At 39.6% G+C, this 27832-nt stretch overlaps 1 protein-coding gene across 2 annotated transcripts in view; it reads left to right on the top strand.

The window, feature by feature from the left end:
• The window catches only part of THSD4 (thrombospondin type 1 domain containing 4), a 242744-nt gene that overhangs the window by 102202 nt on the left and 112710 nt on the right, over positions 1-27832 (top strand). For both annotated transcript variants that reach the window (XR_011003831.1, XM_068204088.1), the window contains exon 7: positions 9164-9300. Coding sequence is in view for 1 of the 2 variants with exons in the window: in XM_068204088.1 (XP_068060189.1) it covers positions 9164-9300 (137 nt within the window). In the remaining variant the exon portion in view is untranslated. The remainder of the gene's footprint in view (positions 1-9163; positions 9301-27832) is intronic.

The following is a 27832-nucleotide window of genomic DNA, read 5'->3' as shown; positions in this document are numbered from 1 at the left end:
GTTTTTGGGGCTACTAGTGTACTGATGGAGATAAAATCACATTTCAAATTACAGATCTGGATGCAAGCTGAGATTCCAGAGGCCAGTAAGATTCTAATACAGACAAATAGAAATAGTCAGTTCTTTCCAAATGTAAAGACAGAAAGCAGTATCAAGTTCCTTCCAGAACATCCCAAGCTAAGAACAGTTGGGAATGATAGCTCTCAGTGTCCCTCAGGAAGTGGTCAGCACTTCAGGGGATGGAGCACATTTTGGTATTTTTCCAGATGAGAAGTTGCACTGCATGTAGCAGGTTTACGTCTCTGATTAGTGCCAGTATAAATAAATATATAAATCTGGCCAGAAAATGAGATCGTTTAGACTATTGTATTATTTGTCCTCTGTAGTTTTGTCTATAATAGTATGTTTCCTAAATATTTTAATTTTATTTTTAATAAATTCTGTATAATATCACTGCAAGAAAAGGCATCTTTCATGAAATCCTAATAGCTTGTCTTATGATATTGTCTTATGAGGGTTTTATTGATACAGTTTTAGCTGTTGCTGAATATAAACAGAAACAACAAGTTTTTAGCTCAAGCAATTGCTATTTGGTTTTCTTCTATTTACCTAACTACATCTTAATAATTCTGATCTAAACTCTGGGGGCTGCTCTGAGAAACCTCACAGAAGTGCAGTCCCCTGGAGCTGCCATCCCCTGCCTGTGCTGAGGGTTGGAGAGGGCAGCTCTGTGTGGCTGCTGTGCACTCTGGAGAGTGTAAGTGATGGCTTGTAAACCAGATAAATGCCTCTTAAAAGAGCTTTCACCGATGGAGAACTTTGATCTGTTTGCATAGGCCAGTGGAGACATCCAGTGGCCACTGGCTGACAAATGGTTGTCTCTGGATTGTGACTGCAGACACATGAAAGGCTGATGTGAAAAAGGCATTTTTAGGAGTTAGGGGTTTTTTTCCCCCCTTAAATTCAGAAAGGAGTTCCAGATGTAACACAGTAAAAACTGAGGTCTGTGGAAGAAACGACATTACCTGGTTATGTCATTTAAAGGAGGGCTGGCCAGGAGCCTCTGTTAAATATTTAACTTGTGGCAGCTGTACTGAAGCCAACAGTACTTACTGGTCAGGTGCCCATGTGAGCCACTCAACTGAGTGCTTTCCTGCACTGGAATTTCATAGAAGCACGTCAAACTTAAATATTTTGCTGATTTTCACACATCCAGCTGATCAAGAGAGACTCATATGCATGTGGGTTTATGAATTACTTGTTTCTAGTTGGTTTCTTTTAATTGCATTGAATAATAATCAAATTTCCAGTTATTTTTAATGAATGACAGTAAATCTGTAAGATATTATTAATAGTTTTTTAATGACAGAGGTGCTTGGGAGGAATGGAGACGCCAGGGAAATTGAAGTAAATGACAATGTTTGCAAATTTCTTATTGCCTTAAATACTAATTATGAAGACAAGTTCATGGAACATTGGGGCCTTTCAGAAATATTCAGTTCACTGAAGAGTTGAAAAAAAAAAAGTGGTATATTCAGGTAAAGGTGAGGAGGAATTTGTTGGGATGGTAACTTCCTTTTGGGCTCCATGCTTGTTAAAATGTATAAGCAGGTTCATTATAAAAGTTTGATTTTTTTTTTCACTTAATATCAAAACCCCAGTGCAGACTGTATTTCAAATATTTATTAAATTGTTGAGACAAGGTAAAGCAATAAGCATCTCTATTATATGAGAAAATGAAAAGTGGAAGTAGGAAAAAAAAAGGGCAATGTTCTTCCATCACTGGAATGAAGAATGGAAAATGTTTTTAGAAAAAAAAAATCTGAACCAGAGTAATAAAACTTTATAAGAAGTTAACAAAACTGAAAGGGACAAAGAAAAAAAAATAAACACGACCTTTTCTGGTTATTGTCAAGAGATGTTCCCAAGCCTAATAAGGACAAAGTATCAAAAGAGACTCAAATAAAACAGACCACATCACATTACTATTTCTTTTGGAGAGCCCAAATGTAGTTACATGATAATTATTTCCTGGAAAATGTTTGCATATTGTTATTTAGAAATCTGGCATATGATAACTGCATTATTCCTCTGGCCACCTCAAAAACTTGTAACTGTCCATCAGTGAAAAACCAGCCTAATTTGGGATCAGTTTTCTGTCATGGACCTTATAGTCTCCTAAACTGCAAAGCCTGAGCTCATGCTCCAGTCTGAAAACCACAGGCTATTAGCCTGAACAGGGAAACCTTAACTAACGTAGCTCTGCTTTCTTGAAGGCTTTTGTAGAGGATGTGGTGTGTTTCATATGCATTTTCCTTCCTTGTATAGCAAGCTGTGTAAACTGGGTTGCCCGTGTTTCGTAGTACATGAGCACTCGCCATCCACCCCAAGCTCCACAGGGGATCACTGCTGGCTCAGGGTGCAGTTGTCACATTGAGCTGTTTCTGGCCGGGTGTATGCTCTACAGTGGAGCTGCCAGCTTACAGCCACAGCAGTGTGTGAAAGGACCAGACTTGTGCTGTTGTGTACTGGACCTGTCTTTGTTCCCCTGTATGTACATGTGTCTTCAAGCACTTTCTGTATGAAAAGAAAATCTTTAAGGGGCTTTAAAGATCATGTGGTTCCAACTTCCCTGCTGTGGGCAGGGTCTCCTTTCACTAGACCAGGTTGCTCAGAGCCCCATCCAGTCTGACCTGTAACACTTCCAGGAATGGGGCATCTGCAGCTTCTCTGGGCAGCCTGTGCCAGGGCTCACCACCCTCACAGGGAATAATGTTGCTCATGTCTATTGCTGAAATCCCACCCAATCTCAGCATCGATAAGCTTTAACTAAAGGAGATGTTACATGGATTGACATAAGCACATCTCTTAAAAGTTTTTCCAGTGTCTGCTATGCTTCATTACACTTTCTGTAAAGCAGATTCATTGCTTTTATCATGAGTAAATACTGAATTACAGCCCATGGCAAGCTGGGCCCTGAAAATTGAGCTATGCAGAGACAACTTGTTCCTGGAACAATTGCTTCTGACACATCATGGACGAGTGTATCTTGGCTTGTTATGGAGAAGCACTGAAGTTGACTTTACAAGGCAGTCTGCACACAGAATGAAGCCTAATTTAAATTTGCTTAATCCCATAATGTAGTATTAACATGATTGTGATATTTGCTTGCCAAGAGTGTGCATGCCACTTCTGTGTGGGCACCCTCAAGGCACGTTTCTCAAATTGCACAGCTTGTTATTAACTATTTTTAGCTGTTTAGGCAAACTTACAAAAACTGACAAATGGTAAAAGCATTCTGTAATGTTCTGTGGAGAACTAGAACTGCTATGTAGATAACAACAGGGAGTCTGGATCTCACATTAAATTAAGATTTGGACTAAGGAACCATCAAGGAGGTTTTGTACATTCCAGTCCCTACCTCATGGCATGAGGAACGTGAAATATCTTTGTTGTATCATTTATTCTGATTGCACCTACAGCCAGCATTATCTGTGGCAGGAGATTTAATGTGCGTGCTGTGAGAGGCAGTACGTGCTCCAAGCAGCTTGAAGTCTTTGGAGCTGAGACAGAAAGGAAGAACTTGGTACATTCTTTAAGGACAGTCAGTGTACAGTGTCCTTTAGTTTACTGATAGTTCCATTCTTATTTGATTTGGGCATTATTTCCTGGTTTTTTTTTGTTTTTTTTTTTTGGTCTGTGGCTATTTTTAATTTCCCTTTGAACAACTGAATACATTATTTATCAAAGGTATTGTGGTTGGAATGCTTTTTCTTCTGACGTTTTTTTTCCTAAGAATATCATTAGATTTCAGTTCAGCGCACTGGCAAGCTGCCCGCCGAGCTCTGTATCTCTTCAAGCTCGCAGCGGAGCGGCTCAATCACAGCCCGGCCTCCTTATCCAGCATGCCCATGTGCCTCCCCACAGCCTTTCCCTGGGCGGGGGCTCGCTGAGGATGGCAGAGCACGTTGGAAGAGGAAGCGGGAGGAGTGGAGGAGCTGACATGAAGCACAGGTGCCCTCCCACACACTCCGTGGTGTGCAGCTGGAGGGTCAGGAGACAGAAGGCCTGGCTGGAGAGTGGGACATGGGGGCTGTGCAGTGCTGAGGGATTCTGGTCGTGTGGAAGGTGGAGCGCGTGTGGGTCCGGGTCACCAAACTGGGTGACCGGCCGTGGTGACCGGCCACGGTGTCCAGCCCCGGTGACTGGCTGTGGTAACCAGCCCCGGTGACCGGCTGTGGTAACCGGCCCCGGGGACCGGCTGTGGTAGCCAGCCCCGGTGACCGGCTGTGGTAACCGGCCCCAGTGACCGGCTGTGGTAACCAGCCCCGGTGACCGGCTGTGGTAACCAGCCCCGGGGACTGGCTGTGGTAACCGGCCCCGGTGACCGGCTGTGGTATCTGGCCCCGGTGACCGGCTGTGGTATCTGGACCCGGTGACCGGCCGTGGTAACCGGCCCCGGGGACCGGCTGTGGTAACCGGCCCCGGTGACCGGCTGTGGTAACCGGCCCCGGTGACCGGCCGTGGTAACCGGCCCCGGGGACCGGCCGTGGTAACCGGCCCCGGGGACCGGCCGTGGTAACCGGCCCCGGTGACCGGCCGTGGTAACCGGCCCCGGGGACCGGCCGTGGTAACCGGCCCCGGTGACCGGCCGTGGTAACCGGCCCCGGGGACCGGCCGTGGTAACCGGCCGTGGGCTGTGCCAGCCCTGTCCAGCCCAAGGAAGGGGGCTGGAGCTGGGGGACTGTTCATCCCCCCGTGCCGCTCCAGGGCCCCTCAGCATGGCACTAGGACAGGCCAGCACAGTGCTAAGATTTGAAAATGCTCTTTCTCGATGACATGCAAACAGGTTTATTCACAAACTCCTGCAAATAAGGAATGTTTCTGAATGTTTCTGACTTCCTGCCTTGTTGTACCGTGCACGGTTTCTAGATTTGGGCAGGGTGTTTTGTGAGGACTTTAATTTCTTACACGTTCATGTAAGGAAAGGGCGTGGGATGAGGGTGAAATTTCGCAGAAGGGCGGGCGCAGAGCGGGGCTGACTGGCCCGGCGCGCCGGGCAGCGGCTGAGGGACGGGAGGGCCCGGCCTTCGCCGGGTCCATTACGGCCATCGGCTCCCTCCGGGATGAGCCTGCTGCGAGCCGGCTGTGCTCCCGGGGAGCGGCTGGACCCGGGGCGAGAACAAGAGAAGAACGTGTTCAGTTGCAGGGAGTTTTCTCCCTCGGGCCAAGCCGCGTTTGGCCCGTGCCCGGTGCTGCTCTCGCCCTGAGGTGCCCGGCTCGGGCCGGCCTCGCCTCATCGCGGGGACACCGTCTCGAGCCGGGAGCGGGTCGTGGGCTCAGATACGCCAGTGGTTTCCCTGTCGTGGGGTTAAAAGATCAGGATTGATCTTTGACTGTTAGCCTGTGAATCCCTGTGGAGGACAGACACTTCTCCCTTGCTCACTCGTGCTTCCCAGCGGGCATGCGGCTGCCGTCCCCTCTGCAGGGCCTGAGGAGAGGCCTCAGCCGGAAATGCTGCTGGAGACACAGTTTGAACTCCAGCCACTGGTTGTACTGTGATACACATAAATTACTCTTTTCCCCTTTAAAAAATGTGTGGATATGTTTGTCAGTTGAATTTTTCTCTTCAAACCTCCACTGCACTGAAATCTGCAATGAAATATGTTGATACTTGTGATTTAAGTTTGATCAATAAAACCAGACTTAGGAGAATGGTGGAAAGTTTTCACTGTAATGTGTGATGTGCAGTTTTGTAAGGTGAGGTCTTGGTGTTCTTACTGGGGACGTGGAAGGCAGTAGAACTGTGCTGTGGTCCTGCTTTAGCATGCCTGGCTCTGATTCCTCACAGGGAAGGTGGAAGGTAAGTTTCAACAGAGAGCTTGGAAAAAACAGCTCCCAAGTCTTGCAGTTTGGAGAAGACCAGGATGTCCTTGGAGTATTTAAGGCTAGTTTGGTAAGGATGTTTTAAGGAAAGTACTGATTTGTTGATTTGATACTTTTTCAGTCTGTAAAATTGAAACCAAACACTACATGTTACCAGAATTGTTCACTAAAGGCACTTCCTTCAGTTAAATTAATAATTAATATGTCTGGCAGAACCTGTGTGGCATCATTAAATTTCACGCAAGTTCACTATTTAATAAGGTGGGATAAGGTGAGACTTTGCACAAACACTTGGTTGTGCTAAGGTAAGAACATGAATAAAAACCAAATACACTAGGAGGACATGTTGAACAGTACCTGTATAATTAACTGTCCTAGAAACTGTGCCACACTTCAAAAGAACTGAAGTTTTTTTTGGGGAAATGTGTCTTGCTGCTAGCTAGTTGGGAAGATAGATCCTTTTGTGAAGTGTGGGATAAGCTAACATGGGAGTCAAAAATGTGACCTGTGTGGAATCAATCGCCTCACAGATCTTTGTTTAATTGACATTTTATGTCCAGTTGCCAAGCCAGTAGTGTATCTTGACCTACCACCTAAACTGTAAAACCTCAAGAGATGTGGCAGAACACAGGGTAAGGGAAGTTTTTTTACTGGTGTGGTATCTTGTTCTACATGGGAATTCTAAAATGTGTTTGTTCTGCTGTAATTTCTACATCTTACACAATAATATATAATGCTTACATAAAATCCTTATGGGAAATGCCTGTCATTCAGCAGGGGCAATTCAGTTAACAGATTTTGCTCTTTGCAGACAAGTTTTTTTCAGATCATTCACATTTGGGAATGTTATCTTTAAGTGGTGTGGTTGGTATATGCCTAATCAAGGCAGTACCTTACAGGTACTCATAAAAGAATCTGAATATTGAAGGCCACAGGGTTATAGAGTATGTTTGTTGTTAAAGCCTGATTTGTTTGTTTGTGGACAGAGACAGTGACTGTTCTAATACTTCTTTCTGTATGAGTGGGAACAGTTCCTGATGAGAAAGAATGAAACACAGAAATAATGAAATGGGAATTATATTTTTACACAGCAAGTAATCTCTGCCTGCTTGGGGTTGTTACTGTGCTGCATTAGCAATGCAGTAGGCTGACCTATCACAGCAGAAGTGAAGGAAGAGATCCAGGAAAAAATACCATGCACCAGCAGGTAATTTTTTCATCTCCAAGTAGCACAAAACTTTCACTGGGATCTAGAAGGCCAGCTAATAATTTAAAGAATAAATATTTTAAAGTATCTAAACTATGGGGGAGATGGTGAGAGGAAGAATATGGGAATGTGAGGCTTCAGGATACTGAACTTAAGGGAACAAACACAGAAGATAAGGACATGTCAGAAACTCTAAATGGCTTGTTTCACTTGATTTTAGAGAATGGAAAGATAAGAAAATGTACTCTCCAGAGGTGCTGCTTGATTGCTAGCTTTGCATGTTATGAAAATAGGACACTTTCAGACAGAGAAGAGGACAAGTTGACTTAAATTGTAATAAATCACTGAAACTGGGTTATATTTATTGGAGAATTCTGAATATAGTTATGTGTGAAGTGATGAAGCTGCTAAGAATAAAGCTCAGTTTATCTTGTTAGTCCTGACTGTTACACTTGGAGATTGAACTGCAGGAAATACCTCAGTTTGGGGTTGGTTTTTTTTTTTTGGTTTGGTTTGGGTTTTTTTGGGGGTAGGGGAGTTGATTTTTTTTTTTTTTAATAACTGAATGAAGTAATTGGAATCATAAGCTACTGAATCTAAAAAAAAAGTAGCCAGTGGATGAATGACCCAGTTGAACACGGCATGCAGGGCTTCTGCAAAAAACCCAAACTCGGTAAACAGACCTTTGACCTCTCTTAAAATTAGTAGATGTTTTTGCGGATTTTATCAAAGATTGCTAGACACATGATGTGTATGAGTGGCAGTTAAATGAGCTCAGCTGTATGAGGCAAAATGTAAGATACAGAATTGGTCTGCATTAATCCTGTGTCTGCGCAGGGTGTAACTGAAGTTGAGCTGAAATTTTGGTACTTCTACAACAAACAGTTGTTTAATATATATTTGAAGTGATAGCTTTTATTTTTGGTTTTTTTTTATGTCTTAGCTGAAGATTCAAAAATGCACTGAAGTCAAGTAGAAAGTCTTGTGAATGCAATGTTTTAGCCTTAAACGAGGGCACATAGATTAAATAGGTGTCCTTTGACACCTAGATTAAATAGTAGGTTTCAGTTTCAGAATAGGGGATGAGCTGAAGCTTTGTGAAGTGAGAGGAATTTTAGTTCATTATTGTGTCAGCAATGAAAGTATTGTCATAAAAAAGGATTTCTGTTTGGACCTCGCTGCCACTGAATATCAGCACTACTCCCGGTTGGAAAGAAACTGAAGATACTGTTATGTCAGTTAGCAAATGGGGTAATAAGCTGAGAGCATCTCTGACATGACAGATGATTTGCAACAGAAAGGCTACACAAATGTGTTAACAAACCTGATAGCGTAAGATGTGGGGGGTGTTAGACTGTATCTGCTCAAGGAACAGATTTTCACAGGAGAAGATAACATGTCTTGCTTCTTGTCTTCTGTGTTCCTCTCACCGAGAGTTCAGTGGACTGATTTCCTATTGGTTCTTGCGTGTCAGCAGGAATCAGTGAAATCGACGGAATTATAATGCATTTTATACATTTTTGAAAATGAAATTTAGTGGAATAGAATGTAAGAGCTGAGGTTTTTTAGTGGAATATCCACTAAAGTGTAACTTGTAAAAATGAAGGGAAAAACAATAGAATTTTTAAAAATGTGCATCTGTCTTGTTTAGAATGTATCTCAGTGCTGGATGTTTGTATGCCTAATGGACCTGAACAGACTGACAGTGAGCCTGATTTGATGCATGTCCTTCTGATTATGGTGTAATTTATCTGGCACTCAGGGGTTATGAAGTGCCATGACATGTCTCTAGGCTTTAAGAAGATGAACTGGGCAATGTTTTTAAGGAACTAAAAGTACTGTTGGTCATTTAGGGAAGTGTCAGTCGTTAACAATGGAGGTACTGTTTACACTGTCATAAGGTGTGCTGGAATGCTTACCTTGGAGCTGGTTCATTTGATGTGGTCACTTACAATGCACTGTTTACATATTTGTTTCTTCCCCTCAGACCTTACTGCTCGTTTAAGGAGCTTTTCCTTTTCCAGTCTACTGCTGTGCTCTTTGTAACGGGGCCTTGCGTTGTGTCCACAGTGAAGGGGAGTCAGAAGTGCGAGCTGAACTGCCGGGCCATCGGCTACCGCTTCTACGTGCGCCAGGCGGAGACGGTGATCGACGGCACCCCCTGCGACCCCAACGGGACGGCCATCTGTGTGGCAGGGCAGTGCAAGGTAAGGCAGGGCTGCCTCAGCTGCCCAAACCTGGGCAATGCCGGCTTAAACTTGCTTCTTCTTTAAAATTTTATTTTTGTTAAAGTAGATGTGAAAAACGTTAGCTTTTATTATTGCAGGTTGGGTGATTTCTTAACTAACATTTGTATTTACTGAGAACAAATTAAGGAGTGCTGAAGGGATGGAATCAGGAGGTGTTTTAGCCACAATTAAGGTGTCTGCCAATGAGCTTTTCCCACATACTTTACTTTCTACAGAAGAGGTTCTTTGAAAGAGCCAGAACAAAAAGACTGAAAGTTTAAATAAGAAAGAAATACAATATCTTTCTTTGATTCAGTTTTAGAGTGGAGATATTTTTCAGAGTCTGCAACAGAATGGTTTCTTTTGATTGCTTTATAGCTGCTTGTAGTCTAACTTTTCTGATTGGGCCATGTTTGCCTCAGGTCTTACTGGCTTTCTTTTCACTCAGCAGTGATGTTCTCTTAGAGAACAATTGAGTGGTTACTTTTCATGGGTTCAGAAAGGGCTGCTGTGTTGACTTTTTGCAGTCTGCTATATAGATTCCATTTGCAATGAATAAATACACTTTTTGCAAGATGGTAGCAATCTTAAACATAATGTTACAGTGTTTAGAAAAAAATTGTAATCTTTCAAGTAAGGTCAGTGAAAGAAATAAATTCCTAGCGAGGGGCACTTGACGCTTGGCTGATGTTTCCTATATATGTTGGCAAAAGCTGCAGAAGTGGCTCAGATGTGACTCATGAACTCAAACAGTGAAAGGTCAGGTTCAGTTTAAATAGTTGGTTTGCCAGGGGAAATCACTGATGAATACAGCCTTGTCCTCTGCATGTCCCAGTTCCTCGTACTTGTGCACATCTGGACAATGCCATGTTTGTCTCTGTTCTGCGTTTCTTAGTGCAAGCAAAGTCATAGCTTTGAATTTCCTTTGTAAAGGTTAGATCTGGGTGAAGTTGGTTGTGCTATAAAGCTTTCCTTGGTCTCAGACTAATTCAGCAAGGGCCAGAAACTCGTTTTAATTGCATTTCTGATCTATGACTCAGAAAACTGATAATTGAGTTGTGCCTAACGAATGCATGGTCTCTATCGCCCTCTGTTGGACATTCTTTTACATTACCAGAACAAGAATATCCTTGTGTTACAAACCCATTATTTATTTTGTTCCAAGGACCATTGGTTTTGGTTAGTATTTTCAGCTTACCTTATCCTTAAGAGGAAAAAAAGATGGAAAAGGCTGATATAGTAAAAATTATTCAGAAATGTAGTAAAGAATGTGATCTATGAAATGAAATGAAATAGTCCTTTAAAAAACTTGAAGTGAAAAAGCCCAACAAATTAGGGAAGTCCTAACAAATTAGGGTATTTCATCATAAGAACATATTGTCTGTCTGTGACACTGTCATAACTGGCACATATACTAACCCAAGTACTACAAAAAAAAGCTCACTTTTCATTGAAATGATTGTGTATTTCCTGGTCTAGTCTAGACTCTGAATCCTAATGAAATTAAAACTTCTTAAAATAATTAAATACTTTAAAAATAAAACTAGACAAAGCAGGAAATATCACCCATTGGGTCATATTCTACCTATGCAGAAGAAAGAAGCAGAACAATGATCTTGATAATCAGTGGCATTATTTCTGTGTAAATTCTGTTTTCTGCACATTTGAATTATTTCTGATGGATTTTTTTAAGCGAACAAACGTTTTCATTTACAGTCCTATTGAGTTCCACTTCTGTTTTTCAATAGTTTTTATTTGGTGTCACAGTGGGTTATTCCTACCACGTATGCTCGGATATGTTTCAGTATTATTGAGTAGATGTTGTTTTTGTAAATACATTGCTACTCCTCTTCTGACTTACATTTTGACCGTGCTATTAAATTAAAGAGTGACTGCCAATGGGTCTTCCTTCAACTTGCTATTTAGTCAGAAGTGTTGGTTTCCTTCCTTCAAGATTTTTTTTCTTCTTTTGTGTGAAATGAGAGTATCCTTATATTTCTTCTGGAGACAGTGGGTTAGTCCTACTCAGTAACTTTTTAGAAGAAAAATGGAGAGAGACTACTGAGGAGACTTTAACAAACAAGCTTTGAGAAAAGAATGTTCATAATAATTTTGACCTTGCCCATAGATTGAGAAACTGCCTCTAGGGCAGAAAGGTGCATGTGTTTTTGCATGTGTCTGGGACACTCCCAGTCGGAGAAGTCGTCCCAGTACCTGGGCAGGAGTGAGCACCGACTCGAGGCCGTGTTGGAGACAGAAAGGTTTCTTGGGAGCGGTGAAGGAAGTTGCTTTTGCAGAGATGTGGGTTACCACGCGGGGGCGCGCTTTACAAGGGATCATTGAGCATCCCACCCAAAATTCTGTTGGGCTGGGCGCTGTGGCTGCCTCTCAAAGGTGCGTGAAACAACTATTTTCTGTCTCCTGATTTTTATATTACATTTTCTCTTGCAACGTAATTTGTTTTCATCTTCCAGCTAACTGCTGACGTTAATAGAAAAATATCTAAGCAGTTTTAAAATGCACACTGTAATTTAAGTAGCAAAATTATTGGTAATAGAGATTTTACTTGTTTAATACAAAAAAAGTGCATCAGATATTGAAAACCTTGCAAACCTTCTAGGGAGGTAACTTGTGTCAACTATAGGAAGCATAGCCAACCATGCTATCTCCCATCAGAAAAGCAGGATGAGGCAAGTAGCTCCTATTGGAACTGTGCTGGTGTGTGCTAGTGTCCAGGTAAGAGAACTATAGATGATGTTATTGTTTTAAGTTAGGGAACTTTTAATGGCTGTAGGATCAGAGTAACAGATCAGGATAATGAGAAGTGTGTACTTCCGATAAGTTAGGGTTATTCTCTTAACTGATACATGTTGGGATACAGAGTAACCCTATGGTTGTTCTTGTAAGGTTATAGAAGCAGTTTTCTGTAGGAATTTCAACTTACCTGTGCAATATGGATTGCTTCCATTGAAAAAAGGTCCAGGGTGGATGTGATTTTTTTCTGTCTGTGCTTTCTTAAAGTTGGAGCCAGACTTCCCTCCCTTCTTTGTCCTCTTGTGTTTACTTTGCAGGTTCTTCTGAGTATATAGTGCTAGCGTCTGTGAAGATTTTCTGCTTTTTCCTTTGGCATCGCTGTGTTCTTTTTAACACTACTATTATAAGAAAGAACCAGATCTCTAGATTAACAAAGCAGAAGCAATGGTACATAGATACCTATATCTGTCCTTCACCTGATTTACAGAAAATGTCTCTCGTTTCTTGTTCATCTTGCTTGGTTGTATTAGAGGGGGGGGTGTATTCTTCACTGAACAGGAACTTTGTAAAGTTTTCTGTCATGAAATGGAAAGAATTTGACAGCAACCTGTGCCCAATGAAACATGGTCTGTGTATGTGGGTGGCTCTCAGTTCTTTGGTGATAGCATTGCTGTTTGGTACTGGGTGAGTGATGAGTGGTGTCAGGTGTTGTTTGTATTTGAGAAGGACCAATTTCAGGAACTGTTTCCAGGTGCTTAATCTTACCCTAAAAATTGTCCTTGAAACAGTGCATGGCTTACACTGTTTATACCATGGGAGTGTTGAGAAGATGCATGCTGGTGAGAATTGTCACCAAGGCTTTGCCCAGGATATGATTGCACAAAGGATATGCTCTGTGAAAGTGGAAAACCAGATCATGGAGCCCATGGCATTCAGATGCTGAAATGCATTGTGGAATCAATGAAAATTCCATCTCTTGTTTGTTCATATTCAAGGCTTGCTTTTGTCTTACTGTTTTGTTTGGTTTTTATCAATAGTTACTGAGGACACAGTGGTTTGAGCTCAAGACCCTTTTTACAGATTAGGTGGGATGCATTCAAGGAGGCTCATATTGTGTATGTAGCCTCTGTTGAAGGCTTTTTCTTTCCTGGAAAAATGGTTGCTCCCTAAAATATATCATAAATGTGAAAAACCTATGATTACAATAGAACATTCTCTCCTTCTTTCTGCTTTTTCATAGATACCATTGTCATTTCTTGGCTGTTGGAAATAGGACTCTTCATTGTTTCTCTTCATAATGACTTGCTAATGCCAAGCTCTGCATTGGGAAACACCTGCCAGGCATTAATAAGGTGTTAATGGAAGTAACAGGTTCCTGGGAGCTAAGAAATAACTGCTTATTGCCACTTCTTCCCTCTGTTTGAATAGTTTTTGTTAAGTGTTTTACAGAGTGAACCTCTACGAGGTTTCTTGGCCACATGCTTTATAAAGTCCTTTATCCTTCTGCCATTTATAAAGCAACAATGACATTTTTTGGTGTATGATCTTTGGCCATGACCTAATTTGTTTTTGATACCTGGATACACTGGAGGGGCAACTACCACATGTAGAACCAGTGAAAGGATAACTCTGCTGCCGTTGAACTGATATGAAATCTGGTAGGTGGTTGTGAGTAGCAAATATTCAAGTTCAGACAAAATGACTAAGCACTGGATCTGTGTATTTGTTCTTTTCCTATTGTCTAGCAGCCTCTTGTTGTGAAAAGACCTCACAATCTAAAGGATGGAGCTCCTCACTCTTCCATGGAGCTGCTGCCTGAATCTATAGTTCTGCATCTTCAGTCTTGCTATAAATGATCCAGTAAAACAGACCTTATCAGGATCAGATGTTGCTTACAATGCATTTAACATTTGAAAAAAACAAACAAAGCCCAAACCAACCAAAACGGTATTACGAAGTATCTTCATTCTGAAAGGTTTTAAACTGCTTTTATATGTGCTACATATATAGTACATGTCTTGGAAAATGTTTGTTTTGCTTCATTTTGAAGCAAAAGTAGGTGCTGAAGTGCAGCATAGAATGGCTAATCCAGATTGTGGTTCTCTCTGTGCTCCACACTCTGTTCTCCTGTCAAATGTGGTCAGTAATGTCTATCCTGCCTATTAGAAGCAGCTGGAGATACAGCAAAGTAATAGAGTGTTGTGTACTTTTATTTTGTTCTTATTTCTGCAATTTTTAAAACAATAATTTTTCAGGTGTGGATGTCTATATAAAAAGGTAGAATGTAATCCTTATCTGCAGTATGCCTTTGTCTTCATAGATTGGCTGACAGTAGAAAATACATCCCAGCTTTGAGCTTAATTGTGTCACTAGAGAAATTGTTCTGAAAGCAAATGCTGTTATCTCTTATGATTAAGTGACACAATTAGGGATAACAATTCTGTTATCCTTGAGTTATGCTTCTCTTTGAACTAGTTTGAAAATGATGTTGAAAATGATAAATCCAAAGTAAATCTGAAAAAAAGCTGAAGTTTTCAAGAATGCTGGGGATAGCAGTGAAGTAGAAAATAAAATATTGCATGTTGTTGGGCCTTGATTTTTTCTGACTAAACAGCTTGATGTATATCAGATTGAAAGTGAAGTCGGGTGAATAATTAATTATTCTCTAGGTTGGAATAATTAAATCACTCCAGTTTAGTTTTAAAGAAACAAGATAAAGTCCTGTGGTACACTGGTATAAGAGGAGGCTGGGAGTGTTCATGAAGAAACATTCAGTAACACACCAGTCCCTTCACATAGTTGTTCATAAAAAAACCTGAACTCATGATCACTGTTTTTTTTTCTGAAATACTGGCTTTCTGTGATGGAGAAATTAAGTGTAGACAAGAAAAAAGGAGTTTGGATAAAAATAGAAAATAAATGTGGTCTCAGCTGTTCCTTTTTCTCAGTCCCTTGCCAAGTATTCATGGATGCACTCTAACAAAACAAGCTATGGTAGCCCATAGGAAGATAGATTACAGCACTGTCCTGCATTCACAAAAGAGGAAACCGATGAAGACCTGTGTACTCTGTATCATGGGGGAGGTGAAGGGTTTGATGTCATGTCTTTTATGCAGAAATTACTAAGATGTAGTTAATGCCTTTTAAGTAACCACTACAATCAAACCTGTTTTGTGTTATATTACAGCAGTTCAAAGAAAAAAAAAACAACCAAGAAATTTCAGCCAGTTGAAATACATTTGATTTCAATGAATGTATGGGAAAGTAGTTGTAAAAGAGAGTCATGTAGCTAGTGCAAGACCCCTCTTCTGAGGTTAAATAGCAAAAGGAAACAAAGTAATTTAGATTTTATTGTAAAGAAACAAAGAGGGGCGCAGCAGAAGTAACGTTCTGAAACTCACATTTAAGGGATCTGTTAAACACCTGGACAAGCAAGCAGTGGGGAGAAAGCTATTAAGAAGGGGACTGGCTGCATAAGTTCTTGTTCTTGTCCTCCTATTTAGAAGAGGGACGAAAACTTTGCAAATACTCCTGCAGTATAAATGATACCTTTGCTGTTAATTGGCTGAATTATGTTTCTCGTCCTAGAAATGTTCAAGCCATTTGACTTTCAGCATCTCATTGTGGTGGTTAGCTTGGAACTCCCTAAAAGGGCTTACAGATTCCTCTCTGCAGAATGCTTAAAAAGATCCTTGGTTAGCTGCCTGAAAGTAGAGATTGCCAGCAGACCCCCTCAGACAGGTGTTAACATGGGAGCATCTGAATTGTGCTTACTGACCGAGTGTTCTATGGCAGTGGAGGCTCTGAATGGGCAGCATCAGCTTTGTACCATTGACCCAGAAAAACTCTGGAAAGGGAACTTGCTTACTGTAGGGGAGAGGGGGGAAGGTTATGTCGTGCACAAAAATAAAAATGATGAAGCTCTTCTTCAATTTATTGTTGTCTGCTAATGTTTATACTAGAAGACTGTCACTGTAAACAGTCACAAATTATGTTATCATAATAAACATAAGAGCAAGGGGAATAAAAAAGAATTGTACAGTGTTAGAGCAAGCTTGTATATCACATATTTCATGAGAATTCTCCTTTGGCTGAGTACTTTCTCTCTGCTTGCTTGCATGGTGTCTGTTACTAGAATTTGACCGGCAGTAGAGTTGGAATGTGCAGTAAAACTTTAAGTTAGTATATATTAAAGAAAAAGACATATATATGCTAGAGACAGCTTATTAGCAGATTGATGTGTTCTCATGGCAGGTGGGGTCATGAAGTAGAAGGGGGGCTATTTATGAACATTTGTGAGGAAAAATAAAGGCTTTCATGTGTGAGGATTTATGAGGTGAGTGCTAAAACAATCATTGAAACAATAAATGGAATTAGTATTTCATTTTAATTTGGTTTGTTTTGTTACTTTCTCTGTCACTTTCAATCCATGCTGCCTCCTGTGATGTCTGTGGTCTGGAGATCAGGGTTTTTTCTTTGTTTGCATTTGTACTCCCTTGTGCTAGCAGTGTTAGCTTTGTTGACTAGTGATATCTCAGGCCTCATCTAAAAGTCAGAGTTCCTAGAAATACAGTATGGAAGTGCATTTACTGCTAAAGGTTTATTCATCTCCTTTTTTTTTTTTTTCTTTTTTTTTTCTTTTTTCTGTATGCTTATACTTGGTGACAGGTGAGTATTGGTAGTATTTTAATTATTGTTACCACTGATAAATCACTGATGAAATGAAAACTTTATTACAATCCAGCAATTTCAGGAGCTTCAGAATTTAGGCACTAGGACTTTTTCTTTGTTAATTATAATAAACTATCAGAAGCCAGTAACCCAGAAGTCTTAGTGAAAATAGAGGAATTTTTAGAAAGCGATGACAGTGCAGCAAAATGTTGTCTGACCTAAGCTGATTTTTACTAAGGAGCCAAAGAGTAAGTTAATGCTTAATTTTGTTTTGATGACTTTTAGGAGCAAATTGAAAATGCTAATAACTGTAACAGAATATTCCAAAATACCTATTATTTAGTCAGGAAACTGAAACAGCAATCTTGGAAATCTACAGGAAATTAAGTATTTAGGCTTTGTTTTCATTTAACTACATTATAATATTACTCTAGAGCCTGGAAAGGGTCCAGTATGTTTTTAGGCACTTCTATTAAAACAAAGATTACAATTTTGGTAGACCAGGATAGGCAGACTTGTCACATGAATAAATAAATCCTTGGGAAGAAGGTCCATAGAGGCTCTAGTTGTGTGTATATATCTATTTTTCTTTTTGTGCAGCACTTGCACCCACAGATATAGATGCACCCACAGCAAATAGTTGAGGAGCTGTTCTGTTTTAAAATATGCTTGAAGTATGACTTACTGTGTTAGACCAAAACTGTGGAAACTGTAACTCTTGAGTTAGGCAGGTGCTATTGTGTCCCTGTCTTGTGGAGAGACTGAGTCCCTGGGCTGAGCAGAGTGGCTGCTTGGTTGCTTCAGAGAGCTGCTATGGATGCAGGTCCCTATTCCAGCCAAAGTCTCCAGGCTGCTCTGCAGTGGATTTCCTGCAGGACCTTGGATATTTCATTTACCCTCTGGTTGTTGTTAGTCTAGCATTTTGCAGGGGCACTAAGTGTCTGCTGAGTGTGCAAACCTTTTTTTTGGACTCTGCAGCCCTGTTAAGAACCAATTTTTTTAACCAAGGTGGAGCCCAGTAGTTTTGTGACTTCCCTCCCTTGGGTGGCTTGCTGGCAACTGGTTCTCATCTCTTCCATGTGATACATCTTTGTCTCAAATGTGTTTTTAATTTCCAGGTTCTCCACCTCAAAATGAGAATTATGTGACAAATCTTTGTTTCATAGGATTAATGTGATTTGTGTGTCCTAATGGTAGTGAAATGTATTTAGGGCCGAATTAACAGCAGAGTGTTGTGCTTCTCTGTAACAAGCTGGGGTTTGTGTAATTTATGTATATTTTGACCATATTCATCTGCAGGAAGTTGTGCTTTGCCTTTCAGCCAAACAAAGGTATGAGAGAATATTCTCCGGGAAAGCAAGAATCTGAGTCTTAACCCTTTGCTGAGACCAAAAATTTGAATTTTTATGCAGCAGCTCATGTTTACAAGATACAATTTAGTTTCACAGAAGTCTGTGTAGAGTTCCCTTCAGTTTAAATTTCACATTGATTAAGCTTTCACATTAGGGTTTTCAACTTTTTTCAAAAGTTCAGAATGAACAAGTATCCTGGATGTCATCTGGTACCACCTCAGTCTGTGAAATTTAATAAGATTAGAGATTGGAAAATGGTGTACAGCTAGATCAAAATGAGCTTGTTTAAACTACGCTGAAATCGAATTTTTAACTGAACCTGAAATCACCCAGATTTTCATATGGCTTCACTCTGAAACTACCACTGAACAGCTCTCTTTTTTCTCCCTACAAGTGCCAGGGTGTCTTGACTTTTGAAGTCCTAGGGAGCAAAGTCACATGAATGTAGGATAAATTAGTTTTTAATTTAAAGTAATGTAAATTTCCATCATTTCATTTTTGCTGAGATAAATCACAAACTGACAAGATCACACTTAATGACTCATACTTCACAAAATAAGTGATGTGAGCTCAAAATCTTCTTAAAATTCTATTGGTTTGCAAGCCCATGCCCTGTTTTGGCATCTCAGACATTTTATTATTGCAACAACAGATTTTTCCTATTTGCAGAAATAACATCAAAACTTGAACAAAATCATCAAAACAGAGATGTGATGGTATTACCTAAGACTTACATATTTAATCCTTTTTATGGCCACAGGCTTCTCTGCAGTCACAGGACTACACCACGTTCTTGCTGATGAAGAAGCAATCCAGTTTTCTGGGGTTCTGATTGTACAGTGTCTTTGAACAAGAGCATTTATACCTTGCTCAGTGAAATCATCAAAGTGCTTGTGAATAACTTCCTGTTCTCTCTTTGTAACATAGTAACATGTAACTCTTAGAACTTATCTGTTCAAAGCCTCCTATAAAAACCTACTTGAGCATATGCATTAAAATTGATCAATTTTATTTTTAAAGTATGATGTATTTAAATGTATCAATGTTTGCCACATGACATTGTTGGCTTCTAGTTTGAAGCAGCTTAATGTGGCACCTAGGTGCAATTCATGAATTGAAAATGCGGTCAAGGTTAAAGTTGCTGTGTCCACAGCCAAGCGATTCTAATAGTTCACTGGGAGTGTTTTAGTGTACTTTGCCTTGTGTGTAGCTTTTACAAATCCTGTGAAGTGGAAATGAGAAACATACATATATATGTATCTCATAACAGAGAAAGATAAATTAGAAACCAAAATGTGTTTTCTTCTATAAAATACAAAATGTTTTTACAGACATTGCCTTTTTCTTTCCATACTAGAGCTGTGCCTATAATTGTAGTAATTGCTCTGTACCAGGCTGTTGACCTTGCAGAAATCAGAAATGTCAGACTTGTTGGTTACTGATATTGGACTGTTGGTGATGCTATTTATATGTAGTCTGGTTTATTCTTATCAAGGTCATGAACACACAAGGAACTGTGGTGACAGAGGTGTGAATGTGCAGATCAGTTTGGTTCCTGTGTAAATATGAAAAATATCTGCAGAATTCTAGTGAGAAACTAGTAGTGACTAAAAGCAGTCCCCTAGTCCCAAACGTTTCTGTGACAGAGGCACTTCCCTTCCCTTCCTGTCTGTGCCTATTCCCTGTAATCCAAACTGTAGCAGGGTGTGAGCCTTTACACACAAGTATAATATATTTCTGTAGATTATTCAAGTGTGCCTTGGTGGTATCTTAAAAAATGCAAAGTGGAAGCATTGCTTAGCAGAACATTTTTGAAGGGGACTAAGTTCCTGCTGTGATGTTAAATGTATGTTCTTGCAAAGGAGACGCTTCTTCTTCAACATCATCTTGACATAAGATCCCAATAAATGAATGTAGTCTTGTTTTCCTAAAAGGCTGTTTCCCACCATATCTGTATGACTGATTTGTACCCTTTGGCACACACAGTTTGACCCAGTTATGTAGAGTGGAAAGTGCAATGAAAAGATGAATTGGAATTCTTTAGTTGTAACTTACTTGGTGATTTTGTTGATGATATTCAGAGCAGAACCAAATCTTGACAGTTCTTTCATGGATTTGCAGTCACACAGGTAAGAAAGAGCATTGTGTGGAGGAGATAATGGGGGACTTTAGAGCCTTACACAGCTTGGGTAGTATGAGAAGGAAATGTTTGTTTCACACACCTGGGTAGTATGTGCAGTACAGCAAATATCTTGAAGAAAACATGGCTTTAAATCAACTGCTGTTTGCTAAGGTTAGAATGTACTTAGGGGCTGGATGTGAGACTACATTATTGCAGATTCCCCAGAAAACAGTGACCACCTGTGATTACGATGCTTCTTCATGTCAAGTAGGAAATAATGCAGCCTGGAATTGCTGCAGCTAGAGACTCAAGATAATAGGTTTGCCTTCCATTTGCTGTGGGTGAAGGGTTATACAATTACTGGAGTTCTGTTCCTCATTTCAGTAACTAGCTGTGACTCGAATATTGATTTTACTCATACTAAAAAATTAAGTTTCCTAAAAGAAATCAACCTTTTGGAAAAAAGTAATCTTTTTAGAATAGCTCTTAATTTTTCCATGAGCTTTCATGATCCAAAACAATATGAACAAGAGGCAGCGACGCTGTTCTCTCGAGGAAAAGAGGTAGCTGATAGGGGAAAATTGAGTAAACATACTTATTAGAAGAGAATCCAGGCATGCATCTCAACAAATTCTGCAGCAAATTGATCCATTTTTAGGAATTTCATTGCTGCTGAAAGCCATTTCAGGCTAAAATTAATTAGTTCCATTAACTATTATGCTGGAGCTTGAGATGGTGACCTTATAAAGAACAACAGAAAGATATCTTGAACCTCTAATTTCTCCATCTGGTCCATCAGGATTCAGGACACCTTTTCTGTTGTTGCTGAGGAAATTGTCTTTTCAATGAGAATACTCCAGGCAACACATTGATTATACTGGAAAAGCATCTTGTTTTGATTGGTTTTTTTACCTTTTTTTTTTTTTTTCCTTTAGGGATGCATTTAATGGTGAATTGTTTCCTTTTTGGCAGGTTGTGATCAGACAAATTTTTAGAGTGATGGATGTCTCTGTGCTGAAGAGAACATTATTTTAGTGGGAAACAATTAATTTCTTGGACTATCAGTAATTCTGTAAAAACAAATACATTTTATTCATGCCTTGAAATTCAGTGCAATAAACGTGCATGAATTTTTTTGAGAGCATTACTAGCTAGTATGTATTACATGACTTCAAAAAGGATGTGATTCAGTGTAGGTTTTTGGGTGTGCCTCACCTTCCCCCTGCTTCTGGTGCCATTTGACTTCAGTGATTCTATATTGCTTAGATACTTTTCTGTATTTTAGATACTACATTCGCCTATTTGACCAATGTTTGAATTGTCTTGAGGTAAAAGTTCTACATTTTTGTCTTACTGAACATTTTTCTTCAGGTGGTTCAAGCCAGATGTACCATGCACACCTAGAAGTAGTCCTTTATGTGAAGTAGAAATGTCGTTTTGGGTTTTCATAATTTTCAGTGCTTAAATGCAAAGACCACTATGTTGAATTTACCTCAGCCACTGCAGAAGATCTCTTTGGGGTTTCTGTTGGTAGACCAGATCTCATTTTGTTACGGTTGTGTATGTGACCAAAGTTGAAGAACTTGGCTAACCTTTCCCACATTTTTAAAAATAGAAGTCCTCACATTCATGCAATTATTTCATGATTTAAAATTCTCATAAACCGTGCACATAAAAAAAAGTTTTATCTTATGTGGTAAAATAGTTTGAAGGACTGAATGTGAAATATCAAGAGGTATGAAAGAATAGGCATTCACTAAAGCTTATTTGAATGAAATGTGGACACAGGCAAATTGGTCCCTAAATTTGGGGTCTTAATGTCAAAATATTAATTTCAATGTGTGCTGAGAGGGAGGAAACAACTGTTAAAATATATTCAGGTGGTCTTGCCCAACCATTGTTGTTGTGCTGAATGGAGGAGGTACATATGCACTGTAACAGTAATAGTGTCTGAATAGCTGGCATTTAGAACCTTAAGTTGGCATGTTGACCTGCATGGAAGCATCCTAAAATATCTGTATTCTGTAAGACTGGAAAATAGTCATAATTGTATATACCTCCTACCATGTCAAGGCTTCATTTTAAAGGGATTGTTGCAGTTTATGCTCACATTTCAAGAAATGGGGCATGACTGAAAAGTCTTTGACCTGTGGAAATCCTACCCGCATGAGGATATTGTTTTACAGCCTATAGAATTTTATTGAAACAAATAAATTTTATTGCTGCAAGATTTGTTTGTTTAGAGTTGGCTGTATGTGGCAGATGCAGTTTATCTTACGTGCCTGACATTTGTTAAGTCCCTTTGCCAACACCAAGTCCCAGTGTGATGGACATGACTTCTGAACTCTGGAATGTTTGCAGTGGGCTCCTGGACTGCTCCAAGGTCATTCACCTCTGTTATGGACACTAATGAATTTGTACAGCTACTGAGGCTAGACTGGAGCTTGGAATGGCTTTTGTAGGTTTGTTTCCCCCATCTGGTACATTTATAAAGCTTAAATTTCTATTTTCTAAGAGAGCAAGACATTTTTTCAAAGTTACTGTTTTGCAAGTAGTACTTGCACATTGTGATACACATCCTGGATACTTTACTGCTACTGTTTATGCTGATGGAGACCAGATACTGGATAGAACCAATTAAACCGGTCCAAAAGGAGATTATAAACAGCAGTGTTAACTAACTGCATCTTGCTGGACTGTAAACTTGACTTCTTGTGTAGGGCTTTTTAAAATGTGTGCTTCCAGTTGTTGCTTAACCTTTCAATTGTACCAGATACTTAAAGCACTGGACATTTCTTTACTTTTCAGGAGCCATTACAGCAAAGTATGAAGTATTTTCTGTGAATCTAATGTATTAGGAGTTTTAAAGTCTTGTGTTTTTGTAGTTATATTAGTGAAAACAGTACTTAAGAAAAGCTTCAGGCTTATTTTGCACTATGAGTCATCTTATTTGTTTTCTCCTGCAAGGCAGCTTTGCTGAGTAAAGTATAAGTATAACTGAAACTTGATCCCTCAGAAAATGTATTCTGTTTAGTTGTTCTTCTAATGTTAAACTTTCTGGTAACCATTTTATAAAACCACATAAAAATTTTATCTATCAGGTTTTTGGTCATTTGAACTGTCATGTCTAAGTGCCATTCTGAAAGAGAAATAATTATTCTGGTTTTATAAGATAGAAAGCTTTTGGGTTTGTTTTTGTCAGAACCCTATTATCTTTATCTACCCTGATTGTTAGGAAGCATGAGGAGGACTCATCAGTCTTGGAAAATTCTCACTCCTCATGTATGTTTAAATCATCTTAACAAGATGAATGAAACCATTGGCACATCATGTACTAGAGACAGCTGCCTTTGTCACTACTCTCTTTTGGACACCTGTGATGCAAAGGGGAGGAAAGTCCTCAGTTTCACCATTGTGTTCCAGCCCTCAGGTTTTTCTGTGTCTAACTTGCTGTAGAAGTTTAAGCTGCAGGACTGAATTCTTGATTACAGCAGTGCACCTTGTTGAAATTATATTCCAAATTTAGACTTTGCATACATTGTTCTAAAACTAGTTAATATAAAGTTCAACGCAGTAACAAGTGAGGGAGGTGTCAATGCTTAGCAGCATTGGAGTATTGTATTCCTTAATAACTGGATAAATGATGAGAAACAGTATAAACACACAAAATGCTTGCAGCTTTTCTTTTACTTATGATTTCTAACAACTTTATTGAATGAATATTCCTAAAAGTGCTCCAGTTAGGTTTGAAAATATCTTGGTAGAATTCAATAATTGGATTGCCAGCTAACTCTGATTGTTGGGACTTGCTGTAAAGATAGTTAAATTATTTGTTATGTTGTGCATATTTCCTAGAAAGCTGCTGTGCCTTCTTACAGCTTTGCTGAACATTTGTTCTCCATTCTGCTTTTTTCCTTTTTAAAGGGCTTGGGACCAGGCCAAAGAGCACAATTATGCTTACATGGACCTTGATTTTTAAATGCATGCCTAACTAAGCAAGTAAGCAGTCCCATTAAAGTCAATGGGATTAGGTGCATATTTGGAGTTAGGTGCAGGCTTAAGTGCTTTGATGAATGGAAGCTTTACTGACTGACTGAGTCTTGTAACACAAGAAAGCATTTCTAAGCACAGATGCACTAGTGAAAATGCTTAACTAATGTATCTCACATGGGTACAATCAGAAACACATATTTAATAGGGGAAAAAGTTACAGTAGATGAAAAAAATAGTTAAAGACACAAAATCCTTGAGGAATAGTGCCCACTGCTATTGCACTGAAGTAGGAAATACAGCATGTGCTGCATTTTTTTGTTTTGGTGGGAAATAATTGCAGCCAACGTAACACAGAGTTGTGGTGGCAGTAGTGTATCAAGTCTTGAACAGCATCATTCCAAAATCTGGCAATTACTCACATGGGACTTTTGGCTCTGTATTTTTACTGGATTTCTGCAAACTAGCAATTTCCTTGAGTGATCTTACTTCTGAATGTAACATTTTCTCTGGATTTTTAGTGGCTCCCAAGCAGAACTCTGCATTCGGGTAAACAAAGCAATGCTGTGACTGTTTTCCAGCAAAAAGAGAATTCATACAAACAATAAAACAAATAAATCTGTTTCTGAACTGGAGCCTTTGAGAGAGATCTCACAGCCATGTAGTGATCGGCATATCCTGTGGCAGCGAGATGATGTAATCAAGGCTGTGTCATTTGCAGTCAAACCCATGCTTTGTATCTTTTTTGCACCAAAGCCTTGCACGCCAGTCAGCCCTTGACCTTCCCAGTTGTGGGAGCACACCTGTGTCTGTTGACTTTGGCATAGTGTCACATAATTGCTCTGATTGTGCGTGTGGCAGGGAAACGGCTGACTCTGCTTGGGAGGAGAAGGCCAAAAGCCATGACAGGACAAGGAGAGCTGCTTTATCCCTGCAGCTCCTTGCTGTCTGCTTCTCTCTAGGAATAAAGCAGGAGCACTGACAGGGAACAAGGAGGCAGGTGAGGAAGGAACCTATTCTATCCAGGTTACTCAAATAACACCCCAGACAAGGATATAAGAGATGTTTCCATACCCAAATTTTCTCTGTTGCCATGGCATGATCAAAATAAATATTGTTCAGATCTTAGCTCGTATGAGCATTCTAAATCATCAGTTTGTGGTTGTGCACATACTGTGAAACCAGAGGAGCTTTTCTTAATCTCTGAAGACTTGGTTTTTCTGGAGACCCTTTCCCTCCTCTAACGAGCCCATTTAAGTAACTGCACAAGTTTACAAGCAAAATCAAGGAACCTTGCAAAGCCCTAGAAGGTCTTTACTGGTCTCATGAGGGCAGTGGGCTCTAGTTTGAGAACATCTGCTGTACACAGTATCAGGTAGTATGTAATTGAATGCTTTTCATGTGCCAAACTGTCAAGTTTTTTATTCCTGCTGTAATATAAAGTTGTAACTAACAAATAACAAGCCAAAATGGACTGAATGTTTTGATACTGTTTAATTGCTCTTTGCTGCTGTTTCTGACTGAATTTTCCTTTAGGAAATAAATATTCCTTTAGGGAATAAATAGATTTGTGCTAAGGCTTGTGAGAACAAAGGTGTGTGCTGAAATCACAAGGTTTCTCTTTTTCATATGTGTTTTCTTGTTTTGACTTGGGGACTTGAGAAGTTTAGGGAAATACATGCATTTAAGTTTTGGGATTTAATAGTGAAACACATTAATTCTGTGTACAGCAAAGAATAAATCATGTTTTACAAATTCTATTTGTGGAGTGTTAGAGGTGTAAGTAAAATAACATAGGCAGATTTTTAATCCCTTCACATACTCCCAATGCCAGATATTAATCTAAACCAGTGAATTTTGCAAATGTACCTGCAAAAGTAGCATCAGATTTCAGTGTTCTGATAGAACAAGTTGTTTTTTTCTAGGTACTTTGTGTCATGTACTTGTGCTACAAAACAAGTAGAGCAGATAAAATTACATCTGTAGGGGTTTTTTAATTGTCTGAGACTAGAATGTGTAAACCACTCTTTTTCATTTTAAGCCTGTCTGTTTCCTTGAAGGTTTTTTTTTTACTTGTTATTTTGGGTTGTAGTTTTGATAATACTTCTAGCATAATATAATTTATCTTGATAGTTTTGGACAATAGCTAAGTAATTTGATGTCAGTGTAGCTATTTGGTCTTTATAAATGTCTTCTGTCCTAATTATCTGACTTCTGAGCTTTTCAGTAAATCAGATTTAATAACTGCAGCCCGTTCTCTTGGACTGGCATATGTAGGATTCCTGCTGCACTATTCCTAATGATTTTGATGAAAAACCGGGAAGCCTGTGATCCATCTGTTTGTTGAAATGAACTTGGGTTCAGAAACACTGTTGTGTAAGTCTTTTGCCTATTGGTTGTAGCTGGTGAGGTGGAGCCCAGAGGATGACATGCCTGGCTGCAATGACATTTTGTAAAAACATTTGGAGGTGCAAGCAGTGGGAGAACTGACAGTACTATAAGAGTGGTAAACTTCATAATAACCTTCTGCTTTAAAAACCTCCAGAACTTAATGGATGGTATGAAAGCCAGAAGTCAGTTATACATGCACATTTGTTGAATTATTCTTCTTACACTAAACATAGTCTTATACTGTGATTTTGATACAGTGAGTATTGAGTTTGTTTCCATGTCCCGATCCAGAAGGTGATGTGGTGTCTCTGCAGAGAGATTTAATTCAGAAGCTTTCTTTCCTGTGTTTTTACTTCCTTTTTTCCTTTTTTTTTTTTTTTGTTTGAGTCTCTTGTAAGATAATAGTTAAAGTTGCACCCCTGAGACTGAAGTATGCATATGACATCCAGTCAAAAATTTTTCAGCCAAAAGCCTCAGGGGCTCAAATAATCTACTTCTAGCTTGCTTTGAAGTAATCTTTTGCCATGATTTTTGGCAGGCAGATACAAGGTTTTTTGGCTTATGCTCCTTGCCAGGCAGAAGCTTTGTAGCCACATGATGCTGATCCTGAGTGTGCCTGGTACTTTGTCTCAGAAAGGCATGTAATCCCACTGTTAAATTTTACACCTTTCTCCCTTGCTCTGTACAGGGAAATTTGTCATCTGGTGAGTTTGAAGGAGGACAGACTGAGTTGCATCTGCTGCAAAGTATAATGTAGTTATTTCCTTAGAAGTAACTGCATAGAAAAAAATTGCAAAATGTACCATCTTTGGCTGTAAGGCAGCAGTACTCAGTGGAAAACTAAGCAGGAATCCTTGGATGTTGCTGTGTGGTGTTTGTGTTGAGTGGGCGCACTGATTTATGAAAATCTTTTGTGGAAGTTTTTAGCAGTAAGCCTCAGTTTTTACATGGTGGACGAGTATTTCAGCAGCTGTGCCTAGGGCTGTCATCTAGAGAATATTATGGTTCTGAAAACATTTTAGCATGCCAGCCTTCTACTCAGGAGTAATTAATTTCTATAATAAGGTTTTAGAAGGCTTAGTTAGTAGTTTACAGTTTACTGTGTTCAGCTTGCTTTTTTGGAATCATACGAACCCCTCAGTGACTTGAGTCTCTGGTTAATTCCTTGGCACCGTTGCCAGTGAACCTTGTGTGGAGAAACCTGACTCCTGGCACAGAAGGATTGTGTATC

Source organism: Anomalospiza imberbis, chromosome 13 (assembly GCF_031753505.1).
Source record: "Anomalospiza imberbis isolate Cuckoo-Finch-1a 21T00152 chromosome 13, ASM3175350v1, whole genome shotgun sequence".
Lineage (NCBI taxonomy): Eukaryota > Metazoa > Chordata > Aves > Passeriformes > Viduidae > Anomalospiza > Anomalospiza imberbis.
Note: the sequence above shows the minus strand (reverse complement) of the source record. Positions and strands in the feature narration are given on the sequence as shown.